The sequence below is a fragment of the Amblyraja radiata genome, chromosome 27 (genome assembly GCF_010909765.2).
Source record: "Amblyraja radiata isolate CabotCenter1 chromosome 27, sAmbRad1.1.pri, whole genome shotgun sequence".
Classification (NCBI taxonomy): Eukaryota; Metazoa; Chordata; class Chondrichthyes; order Rajiformes; family Rajidae; genus Amblyraja; species Amblyraja radiata.
In genome coordinates, this window is record NC_045982.1 from 27,731,733 (window position 1) to 27,744,903 (window position 13,171).

The 13,171-nt window shown below is 43.7% G+C and overlaps 1 protein-coding gene across 8 annotated transcripts in view; it reads left to right on the top strand.

Moving 5' to 3' along the window:
• Nucleotides 1–13,171, top strand: part of thrap3 (thyroid hormone receptor associated protein 3) — a 113,690-nt gene that overhangs the window by 75,463 nt on the left and 25,056 nt on the right. For 5 of the 8 annotated variants that reach the window (XM_033045446.1, XM_033045452.1, XM_033045448.1 and 2 more), the window contains one exon: nucleotides 11,599–12,594. In XM_033045446.1, coding sequence (XP_032901337.1) covers nucleotides 11,599–12,594 — 996 coding nt within the window. Of the gene's footprint in view, nucleotides 1–3,762; nucleotides 3,944–11,598; nucleotides 12,595–13,171 lie in introns of those variants that run through there. The other 3 variants (XM_033045450.1, XM_033045453.1, XM_033045451.1) reach the window with 2 other exon arrangements.

Sequence of the window (13,171 nt, forward strand, 5' to 3'; positions counted from 1 at the left end):
TTGTAGGCTTGTAAGCTGTCCAAGTGAAATTTGAGATGCTGTGCCTCCAAGCTACATGCCGCCTTGCTCTGGCAACGGTGGAGGCCCAGGACTGAAAGGTCAATATGGGAATGGTAAGGGGAGTTTAAGTGGTTAGGAACCGGGAGATCCAGTAGTCTGCCAAGGAATAATTTCTGTTTTTATATCATTGCATATAATCTAATTATGTAACCAGGCATCGTACTGTTTAAAATTAGAATTACAATGATAGTTGTAAGACTTGAGAAGAAGTTTCCTATTCCATTATTGTGGAATTTTATATTTTCCTCATTAGTTGTCTCTTTACCAATGGAATTAATCTTGATTTTATGCAAGCTAAGTTGCCTTGTCATAGATTCCCCAAGGGCATGGTGGTAGGTCATCATTTTGAACCACACGCGTGTAATATAACTGTGTGGCTTCCTGGTCCACATCAGTTTGTGCGCCTGGTTTATATGTTGGCCAGATCACACACACAAAGATAAATTTATGTCGTAATTAGATTGTAATTTCTGTATTTTTAAAATTGTTCTGAAAGAGACCATAGTAGATTTTTCTCTCCATAGGGCCTCCATTACTATATCACATTTTTTTTTTACAGCAATATGTACTTTAAGTCACTTGTACTGACATTAGATTAGATTGTAATTTCTTTATTTGTTTTAACTTGTCCTGAAAAAGACCATAGTAGATTTAAGGTTATGTACAATTCTGTGGCCTGCTATTTTAGGAGGTGACAATATATTTATTTTAAACAAGTCTATGCCCCTGTAACCATGGCATCCTCACTCTTAAGGGGCATTTCAGCCGCCATATCCTGTTCTGTTTCACTTTTTTAAAAGACTGCCTTCTACCAGCTCTAGATCCTCTTGTGTGCGGTTTAATTATTCCCACAGTTAAACAGCCCACTAGCCATGCTCCCATCCTCTTCTGTAGATGCAATGACTTTACCAGGCTGTCCATTCTGACGTGATGCCTTTCAAACCAATAGAGACATCCTTTCAATCTGACTTGTCTCTAAACACCAATGTTGAAGACGACAGAATAAAGATTAGCGCCTGACCACCTTTCATTTACTAATCTTCTCTGACATCCTGCCTGGTGTTTGGCAGGACAATTCCACAATATATTGACCTGCACTCTGTTAGCTGACATGGATGTTAGCACCAACTATCGTTTTAAGGAGGCCTGTTGGATGGTGATTATGTGAGCCTATGAAGGTCAGAAAAATCACTAAGTGCAGTACCTACACCATAATTTTCTAAATGGTGCCTTTGCCGGTCACATTTTTGTGAGTGAAATCAGCCAATTCAGCACAAACTGAGAGTTAGCACAGGAACCTGCTTGGTTTGTATTGGGCAGTGTCATAATGATTAATGTTTCAGGTCATTAACCTGAAACATTGATCTTGTTGTTTCTCACCTGCTGCCTTCACCTGCTAAGCATTTCCTGTCTTGTGTGAGATTTCCGGAATCTATAGGTTTTACCTATATGAGTAGCGTAGTGGGAGTGGATTTACTGACTGAGCTGCCAGATACAGTGCCCTCCACAATGTTTGGTACAAAGACCCATCCTTTATTTATTTCCCTCTGTACTCCACAATTTGAGATTTGGAATTTTAAAAAATCACATGTGGTTAAAGTGCACATTGTCAGATTTTAATAAAGGCCATCTTTATACATTTTGGTTTCACTATGTAGAAATGACAGCAGTGTTTATACATAGTCCCCCCCCATTTCAGGGCACCATAATGTTTTGTACACAGCAATGTCATGTAAATGAAAGTAGTCATGTTTAGTATTTTGTTGCATATCCTTTGCAAGCAATGACTGCTTGAAATCTGCAATTCGTGGACATCGCCAGTTGCTGAGTGTCTTCTCTGGTGATTCTCTGCCAGGCCTGTAATGCAGCCATCTTTAGTTTATGCTTGTTTTGGGGGCTAGTCCCCTTCAGTTTTCTCTTCAGCATAGAAACGGCATGCTCAATTGGGTTCAGATCGGGTGATTGACATGGCCACTCAAGAATTGACAATTTTTTAGCTTTGAAAAACTCCTTTGTGGCTTTAGCAGTATGTTTAGGATCATTGTCTTGCTGTAGAATGAACCACTGGCCAATGGGTTTTGAGACATTTGTTTGAACTTGAGCAGATAGGATGTGTCTATACACTTCAGAATTCATCATGCTACTACCATCAGCAGTTGTATCATCAATGAAGATAAGTGAGCTAGTACCTTCAGCAGCCATACATGCCCAGGCCATAACACCCCCACCACCGTGTTTCACCGCATCTCATCTGTCCACAAGACCTTTTTCCAGAACTGTGGTTGCACTTTTAAGTATTTCTTGGCAAACTGTAACCTGGCCAACCTATTTTTGCGGCTAACCAGTGCATCTTGTAGTGTAATTTCTACATGGTGAAACCAAAATGTATAAAAATGGCCTTTAATAAAATCTGACAATGTGCACTTTGACCACATGTGATTTTTTCTTTTACAAATCTCAAATTGTGGAGTAGGGAGGCAAATAATTAAATGACGGGTCTTTGTCCCAAACATTATGGAGGGCACTGCAGGTATTCACACTATTTTGGTCAATAGATCTGAGTTTATTGCACAAAAGTAATTTCTGTTGAGGTTTCGGGCCAACCCAAAGTGGTATGCAGCCCAGGAAGATTTAGTGCAGTGTGATTTACAATTGTATTATGGGGCACATGAGCAGATTTCCACACAGCAAACAACTATGTTTGGACGTGTGAGTTTGGTGCAGCTGGGGTAACCCTAGATGAACTGCAGACTTTGCTGTTAGCACAGTGTATTTCAGTGGCAGCATCACCAGTCATCCAGTTGAAAACACACTCACCTCTCAGACGATTGGTAATGTATTGCACTTTCTCTGGGTTGTGATTACTTAGCCTGAGCTTACTTGGGTCTTTGCCGGTAGACATCCCTTACTCCGATTATTACCTTGTTATTAATTGAAATAGTGCCAAACGATTGTTTAAGTCACCTTGAGTGACCAGTTTGGAAAGGTAGCTTTTCAAACGGTGCAGCATTGTTGACTAGGTTATGCAGGAGGGCCGAGAGAGCCAATTAGTGGGTCTGGAGGGAACTGTCAGTGTGACCAGCAGGGTTTTCCAAACTTCAGCATGTAGCATAAGAGTCAGGAACTTGCTGGTAGTTAGATATCCATGCATCATTCTGTTCTTGGACTTAATAGTGAGTCTCGGAGTGTTCTGTAAATTGCTGAGCAAATTGCTTATTGATATACTCATGTCTGACTACTCAGCTTTACACTATCCATAGTTGTCGGGTCAAACCTGGAGACATTATGTCCCAAAGATTGATGTGGCTAACAGATCTGGTGCTGTCTTGCAACAGTGCAATGTGCTCATAAGTTTTGTGCGCAAGTCAGTGGAGTGGGAATTGGTCTCACAATCAGACTCAAAATGTGTCTGTTGAGCCACGGTCTGTTGTGGCCTCAGGATCAGTGCTTTAATAAACTGCATCTCATCCTGACTCACTTAAACTGCTTCATGGCCTTGCACATTTGCGGCATGCAGATCCATGCAGAAAGCATCAATTTTACAAGCAGTTTGAATCGAACTCGGTCGCCGGTTGCTGGGTGTACTGCCTGCAACTTAAAGAAACTAAGTGGAACCAGCTTTTCCCTCAGTAAATGAAAACCCGAGGGAGCTGATCCACTGTAACTCTTGTTGGCAGCACTACTGCCAGAAAAAAAAAAAACCTTCAGTCCTTGACTGGCTTGTGTCCCGAACAGCCGGCCTCTTCCTGTGAGAGTTAGAGTCGAGGTGAACTGTTCACTTGATACTGTTAAAATGGGTTTAGCAGGCAGGCTGTAGCAGTCATTCCTCGCAATGTGTTTGCTCACCAGGGCACACGTTCCACTCAATGAAAAACTTTGCCCGGTAAGTGCCGCAAGTCTTTTAAGTTCTCAGTCTGTTTTATTGATTTAAAAAGTAATTTCTTTAGCTGAAGAGGATTTTTCTTCTGTTACCTTGGAGGACAGGCTTGCAAAACGGTTAATCCAGCTGTTACCACAGTTCCCGTGCAGTGTGAGTTGTGCTAGCTTTTGAAATGCATTTACTTTTGTTGTTGAGCCACTAGTGATTCTGCAGCAAGGCACTAGAAGAGTCTTTAGAAATAAGAACCTGCGACTGTTCACTTATTTAAAAAAAAATTATATTAAAACCAACAAAAAGTCACTGAATTGTTCGATCGAGGATTTGTTGCTTTGAAAGGTCACTAACTTTTTTGAGCGTCAGAAGATTGGGAGCTTAACACACCTCTGGTGTTCTTTGACTCGCTTCATGCCTAAGGGGCCACTGCGGGAGGGGTGGTGAAGTTAGTGGTGGAAGGAAAATAAGTTTTCTGTTAACTGTTTGTGTTCATGCTATAAATTTGGTCGTGTTGTGCTCTCTCTCAATATGGTCGTGAGGCATTGTGTTGAGAGTTTAAAGATGTCTGTGGGGCTCCCGAACCGACCCTTGCAACCCTAACTAGACAGTAATTAAAGGTGTTGGCACAAATAGGAAAATGCTTCATACCCGAAGGGTGTCCCTCCCCTTAATTAAATTGAAGTTCCACTGTTATATGAAGTCCAGTGGTTAATTCATTATCTCAGGATCATGTTAAATAGAGTTGGAATCCTCTGCTGTCCCTGAAGATTTAACATGTTGACTGCTACTGTTGTAACTCTGAGCCAGTCTCCAAGTGCCCACTGAGAATGTGCAATGCAACACTCTCCACACCTTATGTCCCCTCTGGGTCCGAAGTGGAGGCACATTCAAACGTGTGGAATCAGCCTGATACTTGATGGACTTGTGGATGTGTTTGGTACAGTTTCAAAATTCAGCTGCTGTATAGTAAGGGGCCGATCACACAAGTGTCTTTCTAAGCTGGTGAACTCTCAAGTCTCAGTTGTACATTCTATATTCCTCCCTATTATTTTCATTCTTTCCTGAGGGGATTGATTGATGGAGTTGATTGAAAGATACAACTTGGAAACAAGCCCCTCGGCCCACCGAGTCCACAGGCCTCTAAAGCTTTGCAGCATTATTCAGGGAGTACTGGCTTTTCTCCTGACTTCTGGTTCTCTTTCTGTGTAGAGCCTCATGTGATGATTGCATTTATTGCCTATCCTTATGCACAAGGAACATATAATATTGGCAGTTAAATATTGGCAATATTAGTGAAGTCATCCATACACCAGACTGGATAATAACAACAGATTTACTTCCCTAAAGGCCATAAATTAGGCAGGTGTTTTTTTTAAATATAATAGTCCAATGCTTCAGTTGTTGCACATTTCTTTAATTTCTTAAATTTGGATTCATCAGCTGTCATTATGGAATGAGAGCTTGCCTCTGGAATCATTTGTCCATGCCTCTGGAATGCAGACCCACCAACACAACCATTTTATTACTCTGTTTCCCCAGCAATTTTGTGTACCTTCCATTTTATTACTCTACCCATTTGTAAGAGATTTATGAATATTAAACTTGCAGTTCCTGGAAATGATCTGCAGTTAACCTTGATTTTTTTTTTCCTTCTCCCAAGCAGTCAAGCCAAGTAAAAAAAATTAGTATGTATGTTAAAATTAGTTGTAGAAGTGCAAACTCTACAATGAGGTAAGTTGGATGATCGGGTCTATACTCTAACTTATTGGAGTAGCATCAGTAGTCTAATGATAGGGGAAGATGCCTCCTGAATCTGGTGGTCCGTTTTTTGAAGCTATTGTATCTTCCTGACAGAAGAGGGGGGAAAGAGGGAATGATTAGAGTGAAAATGGTCATTAATTATGTTGGCTGGTTTTCCCAAGGCAGTGTAATGTGTAGATAGGGTCACTGGTGGGGAGACTGGACTACATTACAAGATCATAAGTGATAGGAGCAGAATTAGGCCATTCGGCCCATCGTCTATGCCGCCATTCAATCATGGCTGATCTATCTCCCTCCTAGCTCCATTCTCCTACCTTCTCCTCATAACCTCTGTACTAATCAAGAATCTATCTCTATATCCACTGACTTGGCCTCCACAGCTTTCTGTGGCAAATAATTCCATAGATTCACCACCCTCTGACTAAAGAAATTCCTCCTCATCTCCGTCCGAAAAGAGCGCCACGGTCCTTTAATTCTGAGGCTATGACCTCTAGTCCTAGACTCTGCCACTAGTGGAAACATCCTCTCCACATCCACTCTATCCAAGCCATTCACATATGTATGTTTCAATGAGGTCCTCCCTCATTCTTCTAAACTCCAGCAAGTACAGGCCCAGTGCAGTTAAACGCTCATCATATGTTAACCAACTCATTCCTGGGATCATTCTTGTAAACCTTCTCTGGACCCACTCTCGAGCCAGCACATCCTTCCTCAGATATGGTGCCTAAAATTGCTCACAATATTCCAAATCCGACCTGACATGCGCCTTATAGAGCCTCAGCATTACAACCCAGTTTTTGTATATAAGCCCTCTCAAATTAGATGCTAGCATTGCGTTTGCTTTCTTTACTACCGATTCAACATGCAGATTAACGTTTTGGGATCCCGCACCAGCACTCCCAAGTCCCTTTGCACCTCAGATTTCTGGTTTCTCTCCCCATTCAGAAAATAATCTACGCCTTTAATCCTACTACCAAAATGCATGACTCCACACTTTGCTACACTATATTGCATCTGCCACTTCTCTGCTCACTCCCCCAACTTATCCAAGTCCATCTGCAGAGTCCTTGCTTTCTCTACACTACCAGCCCCTCCACCTATTTTTATATCATTCGCAAACTTGGCCACAAAGCCTTCAATCCCCTCATCCAAATCATTAATATACAACCTGAAGAGACCGACCCTTGCGGAACTCCGCTTGTCACTGGCAGCCAACTAGAAAAGGCTCCCTTTATTATCCTTCTGCCATCCAGCCAACCTGATATCCATGCAAGTACCTGCCCTTTGATACCATGGGCTCTCATCTTCTTCAGCAGCAGCCAGTCTTATCAAAGGCTTTCTGAAAATCTAGGTAAACAACATCTCCTGGCTCGCCGTGTCTGTACATCCACAACTTTGCAATTTCTTGTGGTCTTGGTCAAAGCTGTTGACAATCAAACTGACTGAAAAATTCCAGCGTCCGTGATAGGATGTTTAATACAGTGCATCTGTAGAAGTTGGTAAGAGTTGTTGGAGATATGCCGAACTTCCTTAGTCTCTTGAGGAAGTCGAGGCGTTGGTGTGCTTTTTGGCTGTAGCTTCCATGTGGTTGGACCAGAACAAATTGTTTTTTCCCTTTTTGTTTTTACTTCTATTGAGTGAGCGACCATACCCTGTCTGACCTGCTGGATGTTTCGTGCTCCTGCATTTTCCAACTTCAACCGTCTTTGTTCTATGTTATTTTGCCATGTTCTAGCAGTTGCCATTCACTCACTGACCCAGGTTTTACACTATCAGAGATGTACTCCCCCACCCTCTCTTGTCTCCTTTCCAGCTTTGATAAATATTGACTCTGTTTCTGTCCCACGGATGCAGCCTAACCTGTGTATTTCTAGCATTCTCTGTTTTTATTTATGTTGTTCTGTCAGGAGCATGGCATCTGAGGGGCATTTTTTTTTTTTGGATTTGAGCAATGTTTTTACTCCACAATCCTGTAAGAGGCCCACGGTAAACCCTTGCGATAAAGGACCTCTACATAGCGGATTTTGATTATAGTGGACCGAGGCTCCCGTTGCACCATGCCACCCCCTCCCCATCTGCCAGTGACCAAATGAGATGACGCCATGTGACATCTGGTTGCTGGAGTGGAAAGAGCGAACAGCATGAAGACGCCATGAGTGCCAGACCCACCCCCTGGCACACTGCGTTTGGGGTCGTGGGATCTGCGGATCCCCAGGCCTGTGAATTTGCCGTTTGTTTTAAACCCTTCCGCCCCTCCCCTCTCCCAATGCCACGTTTCCTCCCTCCTGGTCTTGGGTTAAACTTTACGCCCTTCACTCGGTCATAGCGGACAATAAGCATTGATGGACTACACCCCCACCACCACAGCGGTCCATTATTGAGAGGTTTTACTGTATTTTAATTTGGAGCAAAAATACATGCTGCTGGAACTCAGTGGGTCTAGCAGCGTCTGCGGAGACGATTGGATAGTTGACGTTTCTGGTCATGACCCTTCATCTAGACCGAAAGAGTACAGGGGAAATAACCAGTATAAAGAGGTGGGATGGGGGCAAGTACTGATGAACGACGGGCAGATCCAGGTGGGAAGGAATTAAGTGGCTGATGGAGCCTGATGGAGGAGGCTGGGAGGTGATAGGTGGGGGCAACAAAGGGCTGCAGATGATAGGAAAGAAAGTTAAAGAATGGAATCAAATAAGGGTGGCAGATTGGAACAGTGGGAATATGGTTGAAGGGTCCCAAAACCAAGTTATCATTTGTCCATTCCCTTCTCAGATGCTGCTTGACCTGCTGAGCTTCTCCAGCAGCCTGTTTATCTTTTCATTTAGATTCCAGCATACGCAGTTGCTTGTGCCTCCATTTTAATGTTATAGTTGTTGTCACATTAAAACAACTCCTACCCAGATCTCAGCTCAATACTGGGCCCTGCTGGGTGAGGAGGTGAGTCTCTGACAAAATTAAATCAGCTGAATATTATGTATTTTTCTATATTCGTTAGAAATTAGGAGAAGGTTCAGTCCAATGTTATGACTAAATGTCTGAAGATTTTATTAAATATTTTAATAAATTTAACTTAAAATAATGAAATCCATTCAAATAATTATCACAGGCATAATAATGTATCAGTCAGTTGTATCTTAGAACTACAGTGAAAATCACTAATTCAATTTGGTTATAAAAAGCTTTTACTGTACTTTGATTATGAAACCATCTTCCAAGTATAGTGGGTGTTTTATGCCCTTTATTAGCACTTATTGATGTCTGTGATGGTGGCAGAAGATAAACAGTTAACAATATTTTTCGAATGTATATGCTGAAGTCCAAAATATTGTTAAGTGAGTGAAAGGTTGTGGATATTCTGACTAACTGTTCTCGTCGAACTCCCCCTTGCCTATCTCCCCACTCAATCCCTTGCTGACCTTATTCCGAGCTATTTGTCTGCCAGCTGCCCCACTCAATTCATATTCCTTGCACCCGCCACCCCATTTCCCTAACAACTAGCCCCAGTCTACTCCCTCGCCCCCACCCCCCTCGCCCCACTTCTGCAAGCTCTGTCCATTTCTCTTCCCTCAGCAATTTAACCTCCTTATTCTCCCCCTCTTTCTTTTCCTCTGCTCTCTCATGGGTGCAGAATTAAACAAAAAGTCAGGATAAATTGCTGGAGAATAACCTGCTTGTTGAAAGGGATGGTTTTTAAGCATAATGTGGCGAGTAGGAATGATTAGATTAATTGCTTCAGAGGATAACACTGCAGCTGATGGCTCTGACCGCAGTATTGGGAAGATCAGGGAGATGGATAAGGGAATTTAAGTTATAGAAATGGAATTGTTCACAAGGTTGCATAGAAATACCTCTTTAGCCCACTGTCCGTATTGACCATCAGCCAATCATTTACATTAATCCTACATTAATCTTGCATTTAATTCTCTTTACACTTCAGTCAACTTCCCCCAGATTCTATTGCCCACCTACACCCTTGAGGCAATTAACAGTGGCTATTTAACCTGTTAACCAATACATCTTTGGCATGTGGGGGAAAATTGGTTGAAGGGAAAAACCTTACTCAAACTCTGCTGACAGCACCTGTGATTGGGATTAAACTGGGTCTCTGGTGCTGCGAGGCAGCAGCTCCACTCTGCTACCATAGATGTGTTATGACAAATTTGTACAGTGCTTGAAAATCAAGTTCTGGTGGTCGGGATGATAGAACATATAATGAGTTCCTTTTAGAGAAACGGCTTTTAAGCAATCTTGTGTTATGTGAAAGTTATGGCGTCTGAAATAGGCCTGTGGTTACACAGATGTCGCACAATAATGTCTGCAGTCATTTTTCAGGTGCAGTAATTATGCCCTTGGTTTTTGCCGTCCATTATCTTGCTAGGATAACAAGGTTAAAAAATAAAGCAAATGTTAATGCCCTTAGCGTCTCATTCACGGCAGAATCCTTCTGAGAAAAGGATGTTTGTAATAGGTTTGTCTAGTAAACGGTTTAGCAATGTTCCAATATACGGTGCAAAATTTCGGTAAAACTGTTGTTCAGCCCAGGCTGGTGGTGATTTAGTGGTTCAGTGTTGCCAGAAACAATAGGGTCATCAGTTAGTGATTATCGTGTGGAAGGAATTCCTCGATGTCTCTTTTGGGAATTATTTGAAAATGTTGGCATTAAGCCTCAACAGTCCTGGAGATTTCCCAGTCACAGATCTTGGCTTCTGCGGACTGCCAACCCTGCTCCAAGATGCAACAATTCAGCTCCATTTCCCCAACTTCGAATGTAAAACGTCACCCGACGCTGTGGAGTGACCCCTGCTGGAGACAACTGATATGTAGGCACTGCAGCAGTTTGCACAGCAGTGTCCCACTGGTAAAGAGCATTAAATGGCCACTTCAACTGTTTTGCTGGAGGGAATGCAATTATGAGGAAGCCAAAGAACATCCATGCGCCGTTTTGTCTGGTAAAGACAGGTGAAGTAATTGATTGATTGAAAGATACAGCATGGGAACAAGTGCTTTGGCCCACCGAGTCCACATCGACCATCGATCACCTGTTCACACCAGTCTATGTTTTTTCACTTCCTACACACCAGGGCAATTTACAGAGGCAAAATAACCCACACACCTGCACGTCTCTGGGATATGAGAGGAAATCGGTGCACCCAGACGAAACCTATGCAATCACAGGGAGAATGTGCAATTTCCACACAGACAGCAACCGAGGTCAGGACCGAATCTGGGTCTCTGGTGTTGTGAGGCAGCAGCACTACCAGAAAGTTTAGTGTTAAAAAATTGCACTCTGACCCAGTAGAAGATCAAATTATCGTTGCAAGGAGGAGAGGAAAATGTGCAAGTTGTGCCCACAATTTCCTCTAAATCTACTGCCTTTTGAGATTGTTTTCCATTGGCAATATGACCTTAATATTTCTGGGTCTTAAAGTTCTGTCCCTAAATGTCTTAGCTTAGCCTTCTCCTCAAAGCCATTTCTTTAAATCTACTTGGCCAAATTGTGTTGTAAAGGCTTCCCAGATCTTGTGCTCTTCCCCCACTAAAAAATGTTGATCTCGGAAGGTAAATGTTGGTCATCTTGAGGTAAATTATTAGCAAAAAAACAAACAGCGGCGAGTACTCAGCAAAGGGATGGTCAATGTTTCTTGTCCAATCTGCTGGTGCTGGGTCTTGACCCGAAACGTCAACCTTCCCTTTACCTCCTTAGATGTTGCCTGACTCGCTGTATTCTTCCAGCAGTTTGTTTCTTGCTTGGGATTCCAGCTTCTGTATTTCATTGGGATAAATGATTGCATCAAAGCCATTGTATAAATGCTGGTAGTTATTGCATCAGCCACCAGAAAATAAAAATAAAAATGTTCATATTACATTCACACTGTGATCTCTCTTCTGCTTTTGCCTTGCAGCCCCAGGTCTCGTTCCAGGTCCTATTCTCCAACTCATAACCGGGAGAGGAATTACCCGCGAGAGTACCAGCCTCGGGAGTTCAGAGGCCACCGTGGCTACAGGCGGCCCTTCATCCAGCGTCGTGGGCGAGGCTACTACCCCCGGGGCAACTGGAACAACCGTGGGGGCTACGGCAACTACGGCAATTACAACCATTACGGCAACTACCGGCCCAACTGGCACAACTACCGCTCGACCTACAGTCCCCGGAGGGGCCGATCCCGCTCTCGCTCTCCCAAGCGGAGGTCGGCGTCGCCAAGGTCCAGGAGCCGCTCCAGGTATACTGACAAGTCATCGTCCAGCAGGTCGGGCAGGTCATCGTCATCCAGGTCCCGCTCCTCTCCTCACCGCAGTCGCTCGGCCTCGCCAAAGCGGCGGAGCAAGAAAAATAAATCTGCCCAGAAGGAGGCGGCTGCCTCTCAGCCGCCCAGCCAGGAGCCCGAAGACCAGCAGAAGAGGTCACCCGAGGACGGGCAGGCTGGCAACGGTGGCACAGAGACTCCCACTGGTCTGCCCCCCAAACGTGGCGACTCCTGGAAAGGTCTGACTGCCTACGACGCCAGCCCCAAGCATCCCAGCCCTGCCCCGCGCTCCACGGTGGTGCTGAAGACCAGTTCTCCCGTGCATTCCAGCCCCAGCCAGCAGAGCCCTCCACAGTCGAGCGTGGTCCGCCACACTTCGCCTCATGGGAGCCCCTCGCAGATGAGTCCTCAGGGCCGTAGCCCCAGCAGGCTGAATACCTCTCACCAGAGCCCTCCGTCTATCAGCTCTACAATTCGTAGCCTGCCTCGTCAAATCTCGGCCAACCACAGCCCGCCGCAGAGGAGTCCACCGCTGACCGGTCTCCCACAGGGCATTGCACAGAAAGAGGAAATGCGGCCAGGAATATCTGGCCTATTTCCGGAGCAGCCGGCCCCAACCATCCCTTCATATCTAAAGAGGTATGTTCCAAAAAGGTCAGTATTAAGTTCTTGACTTATCTTTCCTTTCCATCCCTTTTGTTCATCTTTAATTAGCCTTCTTACGAAAGTGTTTGAAAAGTTGTCACAATTGCTCCTGTAGAATTGAATAGTAGGTAAATTGCATTTCACAATGGTGAGTCTTTGTGATTTGTAGCATCTAATGAAATATCTTCCGAGGCGCAGGTTCTGTAAACCCAGCTAGTGACTAGCTAACCAATTATTTAACAATAGAATGGCTGTTCTGTGTAACTGTGGATCACGGTAGAATGATTTGTTAACACTTGCGTGTTTGAAAAGGTATGATTGGTCAAGTGACTGTCTGGCCTGAAAGAATAGTTCTTCCATTATGATTTTGGCTTTCATTTTGTTAAGCCTTTGTAATCCAGCTAGCTTGGCAAGGCTGGCAGAAGTTCAGAAATTGACAGTTTTTTTTGTCTTCCATGAATGTGGTACTCCTTACTTTTAAATCTTCTGTGTAATGGAGTGGGATGGTTGGTAAAGTAAGAGAGCATTCCAGAATACGTTGTTTAATGGCCTTGAATATGATATAACACACATATAAGAAATATTT